This window comes from Vigna umbellata, chromosome 1 (assembly GCF_029865625.1).
Source record: "Vigna umbellata cultivar VRB3 chromosome 1, Vumbellata_1.0, whole genome shotgun sequence".
Classification (NCBI taxonomy): domain Eukaryota; kingdom Viridiplantae; phylum Streptophyta; class Magnoliopsida; order Fabales; family Fabaceae; genus Vigna; species Vigna umbellata.
Genome location: NC_142165.1, coordinates 73,498,704 through 73,518,841, shown reverse-complemented (window position 1 = coordinate 73,518,841; position 20,138 = coordinate 73,498,704). Strand labels below are relative to the sequence as shown.

Genomic DNA, 20,138 nt, shown 5'->3' with positions numbered 1-20,138 from the left:
TGTTGAAAAGAATTAACGAAAACAGATTGACAATTCAAAGTATTTTCAAGTAAAAGAAGGCAACAATGATTTGCGAGACATCTATTTTTTTGAATCACGGATGGTATGCAAATATTTGAACTGATTTTAATTAAATCTCATTTTTACTTTTTCACAATTTTAATAATTTCAACTTTCATACATAAAACATTATAATAAGTATACAGTGGAATTCAGTTTTAGTTTCGTTAATAATAATAATAATATTGGAATAAAAATAATCATAGATAATAAAATAATAATTTTGAATTTTTGACATTTCAGTTTTTAATTTTAATTGTTTATATTTTGATATTTTTTATGTTTCAAACAATATCTAAGCAAAATATTTTTTTATTAGATATGAATTATGTTTAAAAAGATATATTTTAAACATTATTATTTGATTTTACTTAAATATAAATTTATTTTATTTTCAAAATTAATTTAAATTTTTTTCTTCTTTATAATATTTTTTACAAAATAAATATATTATTAATAAATATCACTTATATTACTTTTATTAGTAAGGGTATTTTGATCATGTTTATTATAAATTAAAACATTTTTTTTTATCTTATATCTTCAAATCTTCCTCCAACTTTTACAAAGTTTACTTTCCAATTCACTCTTAATCATTTCCAAATCCATTAAAAAAACAACATTAAATTTGCTCTCAAATCCACGTGCTTTCTCTCCCTCGTATCCATCTCTTAAACACACCCTTAATGATATTTGTGTTGTCTTAAACATGCTTTTTTTTATATAAATTTAAAACCAACAATTAAAATATATTTAAAAGTTAACTTTATTATTGAAGTGTGTTTTAGTAATAAATTTACTAAATTATTAATTTCAACACTAAACTAGCATTTATCTTATTAAATTCAATCACTAATTTAATTTTATTAGTTAACTTTATAAATTTATTTATAATTAGTTATTCTAATAATCATTTAGGTTGATAATACTTATTCTAACTATTATATGTTAATAAATTAATTTTCAAACATTACATTTAAATTTATTGTTCATTTTATTTAAATAATTAATAATCTACTAATATTACAAAAAAAAAACTAAAACCCTTTCTAATAAAATAAATCAAATTTCAATTCATTAAAAAAAAAACAATTCAATATAATTAATTTTTAAACAATAATATACATACATACATCTTGATTTCACGTATATTTATTACACGTTATTTTTTTTTTCTTCTTATCACATCAGATATATATATATATATCTCTATTATATTTATCAAGTATATCAGCCTTTTTATATACACATAAATATATTTTTATAATTTTTCAGACAACTTTCAAAAAGAAAAGAAAAACGAAGAAGTACATACTTCGAATATTGGATAACCAACTTTTAAGGCTTTTTTGGGTTCTGTAGCTAAAAGGCACAAGATTTTGTTTCTGGAATTCTTTTTCGAATGGATTATTGAGGGAAAAATTAATAAAATAAAAATATTTTAAAAATAATGATAGAATTACTCATTTGACTTTTAAAACATTGTAATTATTTCTAAAAAAAACATTTTATAGGACAAGAAAAATAGAATTCGAATTTGATAGGAATAGAAAAAGAATTGCAACGTTACAAATTAATGTCCCTTCTCATAAAATTCTGGCACCACTTTGGTTTGGAATCTTTTATTAGGTTTTATTTGGATAGTATTTTATCTCTGTTTATATTTACGTTAAAAATTGTCAGTGAATATTCTTAAAAACGTGGGAAGAAATTTATATTTAGGGCTAAATTGTGGGTTCATTTTGTCGCATGGTGATTTTGAAGTTATATATTTTCCAATTTCTTTTGTCCTTTTCCTTCTTCTCCCCTCTTCCGCAGTGACGAGGGAGGGTGAGACTATTAACTAAAAGGTAAGATCTGTTTTAATGGCCCCAACCTCTCTTTATAAACCTTCCCACAACGCTCACTTCTCTCTATGGGAGATCATATCACCATGGGGGACAACGACCGCCAGACACAACCACTTCTCACGCCGCGACCAGACACAGCAGTCTTTACGGCGGAATCCGATGACATCGCTCCGATCGCCGGCGCCGCCGACTTCGCCAGAGAGTTCCTCGTCGAATCCAAAAAGCTCTGGTACCTCGGCGCCCCCGCCATCTTCACCTCCGTCTGCCAGTACTCCCTCGGCGCCATCACCCAAGTTTTCTCCGGCCACGTCAGCACCATCGCCCTCGCCGCCGTCTCCGTCGAAAACTCAGTCATCGCCGGCTTCTGCCTAGGCATCACGGTACCTAACAAAAACAGAAAATCTCACCGTCTCATTTACATACTGATTTGCTCCTAAAGTTTCCACTCAGTATTCATCTTCTTTTTTATTTTTTGGATACAACTTTTATATTAATTTCTTGACCATCTTTTGACTTCTTTCAATTTTTATGTAAACACTAAAATAGATTAAGAACACTGAAGATCCTTTACCCTAAATGATGTTGAATCCAATCTTTGTACTTTCCACTACGAAAATGGAAAAAAAAAAAATGAGTAATAGATTCATCAACAGTATACGATCATGGTTTTACATACGTATACAACAAAAACAATTCTTTTATAATAATATGAAAAATAAACTATCTATATCTGTATAATTAATCTTTTAATTTCAATTTTTATTAACTTTCTATATTTTGTAATAATATTTTACTGAATTTATTTTTAAATGATTAATAGAATTAAATCATATAAACTAATTTTATTTATAATCTAATAGGAAAAGAGTAAAAATATAATTAGCACATTATTGATTGATTGATCGATTAATTAATGATGGAGTTTGGCACAGTTTGGAATGGGAAGCGCGTTGGAAACGCTGTGCGGGCAAGCATACGGGGCGGGGCAAGTGCACATGCTGGGGGTGTACATGCAGCGCTCGTGGGTGATTCTGAACGCCACGGCCATTCTGCTGACTCTGCTCTACGTCTTCGCGGCGCCGCTGCTGAGAGCGATAGGTCAGACGGCGGCGATTTCGGCGGCCGCAGGGGAGTTCGCGGTGTGGATGATTCCGCAGCTGTTCGCCTACGCCATGAACTACCCCATGCAGAAATTTCTCCAGGCGCAGAGCAGGATCATGGTGATGGCGTGGATCGCCGCGGCGGCGCTGGTGCTGCACATCGTGTTCAGCTGGCTTCTCATGCTGGAGCTCGGCTGGGGCATGGTGGGCGCCGCCGTGGTGCTGAACGCCTCGTGGTGGTTCATCGACGTAGGTCAGTTCGCGTATATACTGAGTGGGACCTGCGGGGAAGCGTGGTCTGGCTTCTCCCTTAAAGCCTTTCACAACCTTTGGGGTTTCGTTCGCCTCTCTCTTGCTTCTGCTGTCATGCTCTGGTTTCTCCTTCTCCTTTTTTTTTCTTTTTCAGTAACATATTAACCTAACAGATATAAAAATACTCTTTTTTTAAAAGCAATTCCAAGTTATATTTATTTTTTATTAAAAAACTGCTCAACCATTCAAATATAATATATATATATATATATATATATATATATATATATATATATATATATATATATATATATATATATAACTGTGGTTGAAAAGTTACATAATTAAGGGGTTATCACAGTTACACTGTTTTATTTAAAATTTAAAGCAATTAATATTTTTAGTGGAGAACTTTTTAATATTTCCATTTTACTGACAGATGTTGTAAGAAATAAATTGAAGGGAGTGCTGTAAATATCAACTTTACAGCTTGTTAAGGGTTGGTGAAGTTGTAATTACCAAATGAGTGCCATCAAAAAGAAAACAAAAGTTAAAATATATATTATTAAAACACTAGTATATAAGTAATATTTTGAGATACACAATTTTTTTTACATTCATTCAATATTATTGCTTTTTTATTTTATTTTTTAAAAAATATAAAAAATTACTTTTTTATTATTATTATCCTTTCGTGTATTAAGTAAATATAAATGTATTTTCTCTCTTTCTTTACGAAACAGATATTTTGTTGAAGAATTTTTTTGACCCGATCCAAATGACCGCTGTTTTCTTATTTGTGTCTGTAATATTCTGCATGAAAAACTTATCATTCATGTTCCTTATCATGTTATTGTGGTCTCCTTCACACCTCAACCAGCCATCCTAGATTGTCTTCCTCGTTTTCTACGTCGACAATAGCGTCTTTGGATTTTCTGTTTCTCTGTCGTACTTGTTCTCAGTTTTTGATTTTTCTATTTACAAAAATTTAAAATTAGATTGAATAAAAATAAAAAATGAAAACAACATGTGGATCTCGCCTATATTAAATAAACTTATTTTTTTAACTCCCGTCTGTTGTTTTCCTTTCGGCTTTTTCATTTGTACTAGACAGCAGTGAGTGTGTGGAAGAATCAATTAACGAAAATAATTTGCATAAAAATAAATTAATTTTGTAGAAAATAAGTGTTTAATTAAATAACGTGAAGTAATTAAAAGGACATATTAATGTTTTATTAAATCATAAATAGGTGTTAAATAAACTATTTTTGGTTTTTAATAAGTTAATTTGGTTGAATGTGCAGCCTGGAAGTGTGGTACTTTATGGCCCTGATTCTCTTCGCCGGATATCTGAAAAATGCGGAAGTTTCGGTTGATGCGCTGTCCATCTGGTGAGTGATTCACGAACGATGCTGCTTGTGAAATTTAAAATGAAGAAAAATATTAGCTTTTTTAAGAAAAACATGCAAGCGTATTTTAGCAGTGGTAATAATTGTTTATTAATATAATATATTTGTTTAGCATATATTGGATGAAAACCAATCTGAACAGCAATACCATATATGGTGTTATTAGTAAGATGGTGCACATATTAATTAGCGGAACGTGTACAGGCTGTGCATTTCGTGTCCAATAAATATATGGGAAAGTTTTCTTTTTCATCGAGATGTGTAGATAGCTAGATCACATGAATATGATGAATCCACATAAAAGAAATGGCAGCCGGCGGCGCTGTTCAAAATGATGACTTCCACTGATGATATTTTTTTATTTAATAATTAAAAGTTGAAGTTGCATGGAATTTAAAAATGAATGTGCAGTGGATCTGAATCCAATCCATATGCACATTCATCGAGTGCCACTTTCACAAGTTTAATTTGACTTGTACTCCTCCTTAAATGGTTTGTCTTACTCCTGTTTCGGACAAAGGATTAGTTGTACGTGCTTTTCCCTCATGTTTGTGGAAATAATTTATTAGATTTTTATGGTAGGTACACCAAAAATATTAACATAAAACTGCTTAATTTAATTTTGTATTTAGTAAATCGTTATTGACATCTGTAAGTAGGTGTGTATATTCAGAAGGTGTGTTATAATAACTTTTATCCGACCGCTGTGTCACTGTCGTCTTCCATTAAGACTTTGGAAAGCCATCTTTGGAAACGTATTAAGTTTGTCTTCTGCTTCAGTTTCATGGAATATTGACGTGGCGTTTACTGAATTTGCAGCATGAACATATTGGGATGGACCATCATGGTGTCCTTTGGATTGAACGCAGCTGTAAGGTTTGTTGCTTCCCTTTTCCTACCTACCTACCTACCTAACCATTTTCATCACTGCAATTTAATGATATTTATTTATTTTATGTATTTATAACTAATTAATTTATTCAAAAACATAGTATCGTTGGAATGACACCTCCTTTACAAACAGTCAAACCTTGGAATATAAAAAAAATAAAAGCATCAAATTCAAAACAAAGTCATTAACTTAATGACAACTTAACTAAATTCCTAATCAGTAAATGGATTATAGAAGTACATGATTTTAGTTTAAAAAATATATAACTAGAGTAAGAGAGAGAAAGTTTGGAAAAAGTGAGAAGCTTTGGGGTAACTGGTTGACATAAACTTGCAGTGTGAGAGTGTCAAACGAATTAGGTGCATCTCACCCTCGAACAGCAAAGTTTTCACTTCTTGTGGCTGTGATTACTTCGACTCTGATCGGTGTGACGCTGTCGCTGGTTCTGATAATATTCCGGAATGAGTATCCATTTTTGTTCTCGAACGATTCGGCAGTGAGAGAGATGGTGGTGGAGCTGACACCCTTGTTGGCCATTTGCATTGTGATCAACAACGTGCAGCCAGTTCTCTCAGGGGTTGCTGTCGGTGCAGGATGGCAGGCTGCGGTTGCCTACGTAAATATAGCTTGTTACTACCTCTTCGGCATTCCTCTAGGTCTTCTTTTGGGCTACAAGCTTGAAATGGGTGTCACCGTGAGCCTTCTTCTTCACCTTCCCTTCATTATTTACTTTTTCTTTTCATCTTTTTTCATGCAGTAATGGATTTCTTTATGGGTTGTTTCAGGGGATTTGGTCTGGAATGCTCTCGGGGACAGTCTTACAAACTTCTGTTCTATTCTTCATGGTCTATAGAACTGATTGGAATAAAGAGGTAATACATGTTTTTCGTTGTGTTTGTTGCAAATGAAAACCGATTTGGTGATGCTTATGATTAAGATTATCGGTGTCAATTATGGCAGGCATCCCTTGCAGAAGATAGGATAAAGCAGTGGGGTGGGGATGAAGATTCAAGAGGGAAGAATGATCAAGAAACATGAATTTTTGCAAATTCTTGAACCAGATTGTATCTGATTTTATTTCAACAAACATTGTTTTCTTTCTGTAGGGTCAGTGGATGTCAATCATCCATTCATTTTTGTTCTCAATAAAGGGTGATGCTAGATTCTGTCTCATCAATCTTTCTAATGTTTTATAAAACGAGTATTAAAAATAATAAGTAGAACGATTTAATGACATAATAAATAGGAGGGTTTTTTGTGAAGAGGACATGATTTAGAACTATTTTTATAGACTCAATTTAAAAACTACCAGGATTTATATGAATGGATTTAGCTTCGCCACAAACAGGGAATTCCCATTCGTGGGGTGAAATGCATTGTTTATGTATTTTCTTTTCCAAAAGCTTGTTAGACATGAATTTTGCTAAGGCCAATTAACTTTTTAATCATTATTATTACATACGTTATTCTTTTTTATGTCACAAGATTACTATAAAAAGTAAGTTGTACGTCGTTATTAAACCAATTTGTACACTAATTAAAATTAATTTACATCGTAAAATTAGCTTTTTATGGGTATAATATAGGTTTAATCATTTCAGAGGTCCCTATTTTTGCATAATCATTTTAAATAGGTCATCGTATTTTATTTGATCTCAATTAGGTCTCTCTTTTTGTAAAATTGACTCAATTAGAACCTTGTCATTAATTGGACTGGAAAGGGTTAAAATTTTTCTAATGGCTTACTGACTACAAATTTTTATTGATATGGTACAGTGTGGTCACCTTAGGTAGAATTTATTTTATTTTAAGTTTTAAATAAGTTAAATTTAATAAAAACTCAACGTTTATTTATTGTTTGAAATGAAAATAAAATGTATTAGGGATAACTTAGGGATTTTGTGTTTTGATTGTTGAGTGTGTGCGAAATTAGGGAAAATAGGGAAAATTAGGATTTTATGTGGCTTGGTTGTTCTGGTTCAAAATTGGGGAAAAATAGGGTTATAGTTAGAAATTATGTAATGATCTAATGATCATAAGAATGTTGAAAGATCAACTCAAGAACAATGAAAATAGAACAATCGATGACTATAATGAAGTTTGAAAGGAGGTAGTAGAAGAGGAGACATATATCCCTAACGCAAGAAATCTGAAATCAAAGGCCAAAATTTTTCAAATGAAACTATGCAATCTCAACAAGGTACTTATGAAATCAATCTTCTCAGGGACTCTTGGATGAGGGATTCACATGTCTGAGAGCTTCCCACACCGCACTCTTACACTTGAATCCATTCCCAAGCGCAATCTTCCACACTTTGCTCCCCTTTCTCATCCGCCCCTTCACCTCCGTGTAAGCCAACTCGTAGCAAATTGAACTCAACGAGGTGTTCCCAAATTTGTACAGCATCATTCTCGAAGCCTCCACGTGCAGGCAGAAGCTGCAAATTCTTCTCCAATTCATTTATAATAGCCCTCCCATCAACATGAATGCAAAAATGGTCAAATGCAAGCTTGAAATCAGGGATGTAAGACTTCATCTTGGCATTGAAAACATTGAGTTTTGATTAAATTTAACTTATTTAAAACTTAAAATAAAATAAATTTAACCTAAGGCGATCATACTGTGTCATGTCACTAAAAATTGCGCAGTCAACAAGCCAACATACAAAAATTTTAACATCGTCCAGTTTAATTAACACAAGGTTCTAATTGAATCAATTTCACAAAAACAGGAACCTAATTGAGATCAAATAAAATACGATAACCTATTTAAGATAATTCTACAAAATAGGACTTCTGCAATTATTAAACCTATAATATCATAATTAATTTAATTTCAATAAAAAATAACTTTAAAAAGATAACTTTTATAGTTAGATATACGACTTAAACGAATATCTGTTACGTTTTTGTGAAATACATAATTGTTTACTTTATGTTATGCTTGTGAAGTCACACCTAATAATAAGGTTAAACCCCTTTAGTTATCTTTATTTATGTGGATTTTTCATATTTTAATCCCCGTTTTATTAGAATTTCCAATTGAATCCTAAAAAATGCTAATTTGAATCAATTAGACCCCTACCGTTAAATTAGCTTAACGGAGTTAAATTGTTTATGACCTGGAAGTTGACATGACTAATTTGTTAAATGTGTCATTCATGTAACCTAACTCCTCAAACAAATCTCCTACCTTGCCGAGAAGGCTTCCATCCCAGGACCCTCCTTCATCGTGCCCTTCCTAGGAAACGCAATCTCATTGGTTCGCAATCCAACCAACTTCTGGGACCTTCAGTCCTCTTTGACAAAGTCCACCCCTTCGGCAACTTCATCATTTTCATCAAAGACACCGAACTCTCCCACAAGGTCTTTGCCAATGCCAGGCCCAGTGCTTTCCACTTGGTGGGCCACCCCTTCGGCAAGAAGTTATTCAACGAACACAACCTCATCTACATGATGGGTCAAGAACACAAGAATCTCCACCGTCGCATCGCCCCCAACTGCACCCCAATGCCCCCTCCACCTACACTACCCTCCAGTAGTTTATCATCCTCGATCACCTCAAGTCCTGGGTTGCCAAAGCAATTAAACCATTATAAAATACATATTATTAAATAATAGCAGAGTTGTTCTTTGTTATTGAATATTGACATAGTTAACGAGATATAGAAGAGACCGAAACTGAGAATGTGAATGACTTTAACTAAAAATACAAGACGTGATAAATACGATTACAAGGGAAAATGAAATTAATTGATCATGAAATTAAGGAAACGTTGAAGGGAAAACTCAAAGGAGTTTGAAATGGGAACATGTAGCATTGTGGAGTAAAAGGGAGGAGCTAAAACCAAATCTTGAGGAAGCAAGATCAAACTCCAAAAGATTGTCCTCCATCAGATACCCACCGATAACAACATAAGTTGTTATGGGACTTCCAGGCTCCAAACCTACATCCACAAACCCAAGGCATTGCACCGTTTTGTTAACCTTCACCATAGAATTTGCCCCATGGATTCTCCACTCAACCCCACCTCCAAGGACTAGATCTATTGCTGGCACATTCCCAACCGTTCTCGAACTGAAGCACGTCCTAAATGGCGCCACCGAGGTCATTCTCTTCATTTTCCTAAGCGCTGCTTTCTTCATGAAACCATCCACCAGAGGCCGATAGATTGAACTGTGCAACCTGCTGTAAGGAATAACGGTGCTCAGTTTTGTGCCCATGTTTCCCAGTTTGTCAATAGACAACACAGAGCTGTTAACATTGATAGTTTTCCCGTCAAGCCCAAATTTGTTCATCTATGGACCGGCTCATCGAAACGCTGGCCACCTGCACTGAGATGAGCAAAACCAGGATGCAGAAAAGGGAAGAGCCTTCGTGTCTGATTGACTGCTGGGTGCAGGAAACACTCAGGGAAATCGAGGAGGCCAAGCTCACCGGAGAGTCGGTGACATCGTTCTCCACCGACTTCGAGATTGGTGGTACCTCTTCTATTTTCTCTTTGCGGCGCAGGACGAGTCCACGTCGTCGCTGCTGTGGGTGGTGGCCCGTGAGGTAGTGAGGTTTCGGCCGTCGGCGACGCTAGTGCCGCAAATCGCGGCGGAGAGGTTCGCCCTGACAGAGTCGTACACGATACCAAAGGGGACGGTCGTGTTCCCGTCGACGTTTCAACGGTTCCACCCGGAGCGGTTCTCGGAGAAGAGACAGGAGGACCAAGTATTTGAAAACGTTACTATTTTTAAAATGTTAAATACTGTAAAATTTCCACGTATAAAACTACATGAATGACACGTTTGAAAAAACTTAACCCTGTTAAGCTAATTTAACAGCAGGGGTTCAATTGGTTCAAATTAGCACTTTTTAGAACTCAATTGGAAATTCTAATAAAACGAGATCAAAATGGAAAAAACCCACATAAATAGGGACAACTAAACGAGTTTAACCTAATAATAATGCAGAAACCACATCATATCCAAGGGTTGGTTTTGCAAAAAAAAAAAAAAATTAGAGTTGAGGATGATTTAGCAAAAACATTCGGTACCAATAATAAATTCCTAATGTTTATTTATTCATTGACACCTTTTACTAAAGTTGCGTTAGTGTGTTTTTCACATAGGCCTTGCGTTTGGTCTTATAGAAAGGCCGAACGGACCCAAATTTTGAATAATGAAAATAAGGTTATTTCTTCTTGTATCTTCATAATTTCTAAGTGTAGTCCATAATTGTTAAAATGATAGTTTATTCTTTATAAAAGTAACTTTTGTTATCATTTATTTTAAAAATTTATGAAACTAGTTTTTATATTCTTCAAAATAAGATTTATGAAACAAGTTTTCTGGAATACATAAAATACATTTTGGAACGAGCTTTATAAAATAGAATTTTCAGAACAAATGTTTCGAGACTTAGATGATGTTTTCTAAAATTAGATTTTCGGAACATAAATTATAAATGACTCTTTCCTTCCTCTCAGAGTGCAATGGACAACGGAGGTGCAAAGGTGATGACGCAGCAGCACGAATGAGAGAAGAGGCTACAGTAGCAACAACGACAGCTCCAGCAACATAATGACATGGTGCAATGAGGGAGGATATTTTAGTCTTTTTATTATTACAATGGGATGCAGTTAGTAACAAAGGGGGTACATAAAGAAAAAGTTTGAAAATAAAACTAAAGTTGTATTTTAAAGGCACAGGGTTTAATAAGAAATCCATTATGTATGAAATCCATTATGTTACATTGTGTATGAAATCCATTCTAGTTTTTTTTTTCAATATAATTTTTCTTTTATTTTTATGTTCGTTCTCACCTATTTCTCTGTAGCCAACCCCCTTATTTTTGGATTCTGTCTCTTATATGTTTCTTCTTTCGTTTTCTCTTTTTTCAGTTCTATTATTTCTTATCCATCATTAGTGTGACAGGTTGGATATAAATTGTTCTTTGTATCTCTTCTGACATTTAATGGCATACCAAGGTTTCTCACAAAACTGAAGACAATCATGTACACTAAAATAATGTTTTTATTAAAAAAAAAACTGATTCCTAGGATGTCCACTAAAATAATATTTTAACCCATAAAAGATGGGCGAGTACTTGTTGTATGAACTTGACATGTTAAGGATGTGAGTGAATCTTCCTGCACCTCTCTCACCTCAGCCTGCACCCCCAAATTTACTTATTTACCCTTTTTTTAATAAATAAATTAATTTTTTTTAACCCAAAAAGTAACCACCGCACTTCGAAGTGCGTTTTGCATTTTATAGCCGCACTTTGAAGTGCGGTTACTAAACACTTGCCACCTGGGAGCACTGTATCTAACACCTACCATTGCACAATAACTACTTCACTCTCTAAATTTATATTATATATCTTTTCTCCTTCCACCGTCAAACTCCCTCGAGGTCACCATCATGCTGCATTCATTTCAAATGGGGACAGAAGAAGGAAACAAGATGAAGAAGAATTGCTTAGATTTATATCAAGTATATAATTGATTTCATTAATACGATAATATAAAAAATTAAATCAATTAAATAATATGATGATTAGTATAGGACCATTTGGAAGTGGCACGGCAAGGATCAGAGCCGCAGTCGCTGGAGGTGCACGTCGCATTTGGAAGTGCGACAAACTTACAGAACCGGACTTCGATGTGCGGCTCGCTGGAGGTGCATGCCGCAGTTCGATCTGCGGCAAACGTAGCTGGAGGTGCACGCCGCAAACCGGACTTCGATGTGCGGCTCGCTGGAGGTGCATGCCGCAGTTCGATCTGCGGCAAACGTAGGACTTCGATATGCGGCAAAAAATGGCGTTTTTAATATAGATAATTTTTTAATTCAACATAATATATGTAACATTCTTTCTTTGAATTTAATTGAATCTGTGGTTTGATCACTTCGTGTTGTTGGCATAATCCATGAAAAAAAAATTTAAAATAAATAATCATAACATAAAACAATAAATTTAAATTAAAAATAATAACATAATAACAAAAACATAAAAAAAAAAATCAAAAAACATGTAAAAAATTGGAAAAAAGATTGCAGGAATTTAACTTAAAAAAAAAACCATGCTCTGGAATATCAATAACCGCACTTCAAAGTGCGGCTACAAAATGCAAAACGCACTTCAAAGTGCGGTGGCTACTTTTTGTGGGGTTAAAAAAATTTAATTTATTTATTAAAGAAAGGGTAAATAGGTAAATTTGGAGGTGCAGGATGAGGTGAGGGAGGTGCAGGAAGATTCACTCTAAGGATGTTGCTTTCAACTTGACTATTGAATTTTGAATTCTCCCTACGTGAATGCACTAAAAAGTGATTGGATGACACGTATGAAAGAAGATAGAAGGTTTCTGAAAATTGAGTTGAGCAGTGAATTGATTACAGGTAAATGTTTATTTATTGGGCCTATTAGATGATGCAGAGGTTCTCTTACAACACTTCCCCAAAATAGGTCTGCTGTGTCTTCGCTGTGTGGTCCACCACACTACTAAACTATCTACATTTCTACTTCAGGCCATGACCCTCTAACTCCACCATTTTTGGATGCTACATACAGCTTTTTGTAGTTATATTTCATGTACTTTTTATGGATCTATTTATATTTACCATTTCTTTTATAAATATAAAGGTTTATTTTCTAATAATTATATATGAGTAACTCTTGTTTATGATATTTTGATGTTGAAATTTTTTAATACCGGAGAACAAAGTGTTTTTTTTTTAAGAAAATTATTTGATAGATTTAATTTGTTAATTAGTTTAAGGTGAATTATACAATTTAGAGTTGTCTTGATTTGATTATATGTGTCAAATTTTTTAAAAGACAATAGAAATAAATATGTTTATAGTTTTTCTGTTTTTTTGGTTGTAAACTTTTCTTTATCCTTGTTTATGATATGTCAAGATTTTATGAACTAACGAGTAGTATCTTGAATTCTTAGACTTATTTTTTTTAAATGATTATTTGAGCGTGAGTTAGTAGTTGAATTTGGGGGAGAATAAATAATAAAGTGCTGTTGTTCCTTTTAAGGAATTTGAATGTGATTTTGATGGCTAAAGTTCATTTAATTGGTGGACCGACAAAATTATTTTTCAATGAATTAATAGGTAAAATTATAAATGAATATAAAATAAAATATATTTAGTTAAAATTAATGAAGAATAAAATTTAAATGATTAATTTTAAATTAAAAAAATTAATTAATATAAGAAATTGTAAATAAAATTAATATGTGATTGTTTGAAAATGATTTTAGTTAAAATATTATATTGTAATAAAACAAAAATTATTATACATTAATTATTATTGTAATTAATGTTTTTGTTGTGGATATAAGTTAGAAGAGTATGAATAATATTTTGATCATTCTTAAAGAAAATGAAATTAATTATGAAAAGGAATCTCTGCATACAAACAGTGGGAAAATAACAGTAAAATGACACTATGTTTAATTTAAGTAATAATCAACAGTAAAATGTAGGAAGCAAGTTGAAAATAACTAGTATTTGTCATAGGACTAAAAACAGCAGTATCCTTTTAATATTAACATATGGCACTTATTTTTTGTTTATTCCTTATATTTTAGTATAATCTCGTTTCAAATTGAATATATTATAATCACTTTGTACAGCTGGATAGTAAGTTTCTCATATGATAAATAATTTAAAAAGAATGGAATAATTAAAATATAATTTTAATATTTTGTTTTTTACCTTTCACGAGGAATTCTTAGAATTTATGTAGCCAAAGTTGTCCTTGTCTACTAGTCGAAACCTCTAACCCTGTCCAATGAAGATGTTAATCAATTATCCAAAAGCCTTCAACTTGCTCTTATACCACTTTTTTCCCCACCACCTTGTTGCTGCTTGTGTTATCATTACGAAGAAAAATAATTATGGAGGGAGCTTTTCTAAATAATAATAATAATAATAATAATAATAATAATAATAATAATAATAATAATAATAGTAATTGATAGCATCAAAGTATTCTTTTTTTCTTGTTATACTTAAAGAATTTAATTAAAATATAAAATTTTACATCGTTATTCAATTTCAAATTATTATGCATGATAAAATCATTATTTTAAAAATCATGTTTAAAGTAATTTTAATTAGTTGAAAGAATAATTTTTTTACAGCTATACTACTATAAAATTATGCTTTTTAAATTTGTGCATACAGTTAATAACAAGATGTTATATTTAAGTGGGTCCTTAGATTTAAAAAATTATTTCAATTTAGTCGATTACATCAAATATAAATAGTGAGTATAGGAGTATATATTAAAAAAATATTTCAAGTTTTTGATGTTTAAATTGAATTATTATCGTGAAATTGTGCATTACTAAGGGCGACGTTAATGATTTGGAGTAGTTCACATTTCACATCAGAACTTTCATTTTTATATTTTATAATAAAAATGACATATCTTTAAGGAACAAAGGCCAGGAAACTCATGGCTTAATAACAACCGTTGTTAGCGTTTTCATGACTTTTTGAAAATTACAATTTAAATGTGTCCAAAATTAAAATATTTATAATTTAATTTTTTTAATAAAAAGGAGAGGGAGAGAAAGAGAAGAAGAAAAAATATCAAGGAAAAAAAGTGAAAGAAAAATTAAAGATGGTAAGTGTTCATAAAAAGAAGCAATATATTACTAATATTTTATATTATTAATAACTTGAAGTCATTCTTCCTTTTCTTCTAGGAAGCAAGATAATTTTACTAATTGTAAAATAAAAAACTTAAATACTTTATTTGAATTTATTGATATCTTTTGCATAGAGAAGAAAAGAAGGTATGAAAAGAGTATTATTCTTTTTCAATACTTCAATGTGTTAGATTCTCTGTAAAGAGGAGTTTGAGATTTATGTAGAAAACCTTTACGAGATCCTCATATTAAATACCTCTCCATAACATTGACCTTTGTAAGAATTAAAAAGCCATGTTGAGGAAACGCAAATCTAGCCATAAGAAGGAAGACAAAATCCTTTAGTAAAGAATTACAAGGACCTTTACCCCTTGGTTGGAAAATGACTCTATTCTCATAATCATTGTAATATATATATATATATATATATATATATATATTTCATTGTAATATCCACCAAAATATAAGTTTTAAAGAAATTAATTTTATTAAAATAATTTGAATCTCATAAGTCAAATTAAAAAATAAAAATACATAAAATTAACTTCTAAACATTTCTTTAATACTTAATATTTTTCGGATTAAAAAATTTACTAAAGTAAAACTTGTTAACAATCGTTAACAAGTAATGGTAGACATGGGTTAGATATTATGATATTTGTCTTCGCTATGTCAATAAATGTATTTTATCCTCAAATATTCACATGTACAATTTTTTTTTATCATTACCCAATCATCCACCTAATGCTATTTTTATTATTTATTTTAAACATGATTTCTTAAGAAATCTCAACCAAATTGTTCTAGCCAACCAAGATATGTTGGAGCATTTTGTGTGTTTTTTTTCAGGTCTCACAAGTCTTTTTCACAGATAAGCTTCTTAATTGGGCTCATTATACTAAAATTAAGGACCACATCTCTGATTTTTTTTACTTCACATGATCATTTATTCCTTTAAATGATGATTATTGGATCTTATTTACTTGTATTAGAATTTGCTTCATTTTTAAGCATATTGGTTCCAAAGTATGTATTTATTCTAGTTAGATATATTTTAATTTTTTATTCTTAAACACCCTTCAAGCAAGTTAGACCGTATTGAGGAGATTAAGATCAAACCTATCACTACATAATCTTCAATTCTCAAGTAGTTAGAATGTATAAGATAAGTTAGAATCAAATCCATGACCACATAATTCCTTAATTATCAAGTGAGTTAGATTATAGTAGTAGTTTGCAATAAACAATAAAAGACATTTGTAAATATTTATAAATATTCATAAATAGAATAAAAATTCATAGATATTGTTACAAATAATATAACACATATTGTTTCGGTGGAAAGTTTTGGGACCGAGAAACTAACCTGTTGATGTGTCGGGGCTGCTCGCTCGCCTCCAAACTCCAGCTGCTGGTCGATCGGTGTTGGCGCAAGCCGATCGGTCTCCTTTTGGACGGGGGTGGATGTACTTGCAAAAGGTACTCCGACGCTCAAGTTAGGCGTGTGATTTGAAGAGCCTCGGCTCTTGGTTGAATATTTAGTGAATGATGCGTAAGTGAAACGTACCTGGCTTTTGGCCCTGGCTTTGTATTTATAATTTACCTCATGGATCCTGAGCTGATATAAGCCCAATAAAATATAAACAGAATAAGATATAAACAGATTACCTAAATATCCGGTTGGTTGTTTGTAACCGCTCGGTTAATATTTCATACTATACATTATGCCCCCCAAGTCCGAGTTAAGCGTTTGGCTTTAGCCGTGGTTAACTATAGGACTTATGAGTTTGAGGGAGGGTGTGTTTGTTGTATTGGTGAGCTTCTGCCGCTCTTGTCGGTGGTTGAAGAGAGTTCTTTTTAGAACTTTTTCCATGTAAAGACAGACCGATGGCGTTTTACCGCTCGTCCTTCAACAGGAATCGAGAGGAATTTTACCTCTCGGTCTTCGACAATAAGCGAGCGGATTTTACCGCTCGACGATCGACGCTCGACGATCGACATTAACCGAGCTGGATTTACAGCTCGTCCTTCAACAGGAACCGAGAGGAGTTTACCTCTCGGTCTTCGACATTAACCGAGAGGGCTTTACCTCTCGACCTTCTACTTTAACCGAGAGGGATTTACCTCTCGACCTTCGACATTAACCGAGAGGGATTTACCTCTCGACCTTCCACATTAACTGAGAGGGATTTACCTCTCGACCTTCCACATTTACCGAGAGGGGTTTACCTCTCGACCTTCGACATTCACCGAGAGGGATTTACCTCTCGACCTTCCACTTTAACCGAGAGGGGTTTACCTCTCGACCTTCGACTTTAACCGAGAGGGGTTTACCTCTCGACCTTCGACATTAACCGAGAGGGATTTACCTCTCGACCTTCCACATTTACCGAGAGGGGTTTACCTCTCGACCTTCAACATGAACCGAGCGGGATTTACCGCTCGTCTTTCAACATGAACCGAGAGGGATTTACCTCTCGGCCTTCGACATTAACCGAGCGGGATTTACCGCTCGTCCTTCAACATGAACCGAGAGGGATTTACCTCTCGGCCTTCGACTTTAACCGAGCGGGATTTACCGCTCGTCCTTCAACATGAACCGAGAGGGGTTTACCTCTCGACCTTCGACTTTAACCGAGAGGGGTTTACCTCTCGACCTTCGACATTAACCGAGAGGGATTTACCTCTCGACCTTCTACTTTTACCGAGAGGGATTTACCTCTCGACCTTCGACATTAACCGAGAGGGATTTACCTCTCGACCTTCCACATTAACTGAGAGGGATTTACCTCTCGACCTTCCACATTTACCGAGAGGGGTTTACCTCTCGACCTTCGACATTCACCGAGAGGGATTTACCTCTCGACCTTCCACTTTAACCGAGAGGGGTTTACCTCTCGACCTTCGACTTTAACCGAGAGGGGTTTACCTCTCGACCTTCGACATTAACCGAGAGGGATTTACCTCTCGACCTTCCACATTTACCGAGAGGGGTTTACCTCTCGACCTTCGACATTCACCGAGAGGGATTTACCTCTCGACCTTCCACTTTAACCGAGAGGGGTTTACCTCTCGACCTTCGACTTTAACCGAGAGGGGTTTACCTCTCGACCTTCGACATTAACCGAGAGGGATTTACCTCTCGACCTTCCACATTTACCGAGAGGGGTTTACCTCTCGACCTTCAACATGAACCGAGAGGGGTTTACCTCTCGACCTTCGACTTTAACCAAGAGGGGTTTACCTCTCGACCTTCGACTTTAACCGAGAGGGGTTTACCTCTCGACCTTCAACATTAACCGAGAGGGATTTACCTCTCGACCTTCCACATTTACCGAGAGGGGTTTACCTCTCGACCTTCAACTTTAACCTAGGACTTACCGTTCGTCTTTGAGAGGGCTTTACCTCTCTCCCGAGAGGGATTTACCGCTCGGTCTTCGACCTAGGAGTGCTTCCTAGGGAACGGGCTTTACCGTTCGGCTTTGAGAGGGTTTTACCTCTGTTTTGAGCTAGGATTGTTTCCTAGTGAACGGGATTTACCGTTCGTCTTTGAGAGGACTTTACCTCTCTTCCGAGGGGGATTTACCGCTCGGTCTTCGACCTAGGAGTGCTTCCTAGGGAACGGGCTTTACCGTTCGGCTTTGAGAGGGTTTTACCTCTGTTTTGAGCTAGGATTGTTTCCTAGTGAACGGGATTTACCGTTCGTCGTTGAGAGGGTTTTACCTCTCTCCCGAGGGGGATTTACCGCTCGGTCTTCGACCTAGGAGTGCTTCCTAGGGAACGGGCTTTACCGTTCGGCTTGGAGAGGGTTTTACCTCTGCTTTGAGCTAGGAGTGCTTCCTAGTGAACGGAATTTACCGTTCGTCGTTGAGAGGGCTTTACCTCTCTCCCGAGGGGGATTTACCGCTCGGTCTTCGACCTAGGAGTGCTTCCTAGGGAACGGGCTTTACCGTTCGGCTTTGAGAGGGTTTTACCTCTGTTGGTTGAAATTCTTGATCGACATTGGTAACCGATGATCGAGCGTGAATTGCTCGGTTTTATTCATTGCACAACGAAAGTTTAATAACAAAAGTCTAAATCAAAAATTTAAAGATGACATTAAATAGAGATTTGGATTGCTATCTTCAGTTTATAACTCCGCGAACCGATCGTTCACGATGACGAGCAGGACTGCGACTATAGTCTCGCCTGCGTTCGTTCTTCCGATACGCTCGTTCGGGACTTCTTCTTGTTTCTTGTATGTAATTACGGAGGTGTCCTGCCCGAATGAGACGTTCTATTTCGTTTTTCAGCGTAATGCATTCTTCTGTGGTATGCCCCCGATTCTGGTGGAAATGACAACTCTTCCTTTCATCTGCGTATCTTGGAGATGGCTTCGTTTGGAGTGTGAGAAGTTCAGCGTTTAGAGCTTCTTCAAGAACTTTTGCCCTAGGTGTGTTGAGGGGTGTATAGTGATTAAATTTAAATGTTCGGGAAAGCTCCCCGCTTTTACCATTATTGCCGAACGGTCGTTTACCGTCCTTCCTCCCTCCACTTGCCTCAGTTTCTTGTTGTCGCTTTCGTTGTGAAATTCGCATGTCCTCCATGCGGATGAATTCGGCTATCCGTTCTTGGAGCTCCTCCATTGTTTTTGGCGGTCGTGCATACAATTTCTCAGCAAAGTACCCTGGTTTTAGACAGGAAGGCAAATTGGTGATGATAAAAGATTGACTTACCTCTTTGACTCGTCGTGCAGTTTCCATATACCTTTTCATAAAGGCCTTCAAAGTTTCTCCCTTTTCCTGTTTAGTATTTACCAATTCCGCTGGCGTTACCTCCTGATTACGATTGGAGGCGTATTGCCTTTTAAAAAGGTTTTCCACAGTGGCGAAGCAATCCACTGTGTTTGGGGGAAGAGTGTTATACCACTCTAATGCTTC

The 20,138-nt window shown here is 34.6% G+C and overlaps 1 protein-coding gene and 1 pseudogene across 1 annotated transcript; one reads left to right on the top strand and one right to left on the bottom strand.

The window, feature by feature from the left end:
- Positions 1 to 1,877: 1,877 nt before the first annotated feature.
- On the top strand, positions 1,878 to 6,736 carry LOC124823885 (MATE efflux family protein). The gene is made up of 7 exons (XM_047296194.2): positions 1,878 to 2,290; positions 2,843 to 3,384; positions 4,567 to 4,653; positions 5,491 to 5,547; positions 5,900 to 6,257; positions 6,349 to 6,435; positions 6,524 to 6,736. Exons 1-7 carry the CDS (start codon positions 1,976 to 1,978, stop codon positions 6,599 to 6,601), a joined length of 1,524 nt encoding a protein of 507 aa, XP_047152150.1. The 5' UTR covers positions 1,878 to 1,975; the 3' UTR covers positions 6,602 to 6,736.
- Positions 6,737 to 8,854: 2,118 nt separating this feature from the next.
- Positions 8,855 to 9,862, bottom strand: LOC148206260 (putative aspartic proteinase GIP2 pseudogene; annotated as a pseudogene).
- Between the last annotated feature and the right edge of the window lie 10,276 nt (positions 9,863 to 20,138).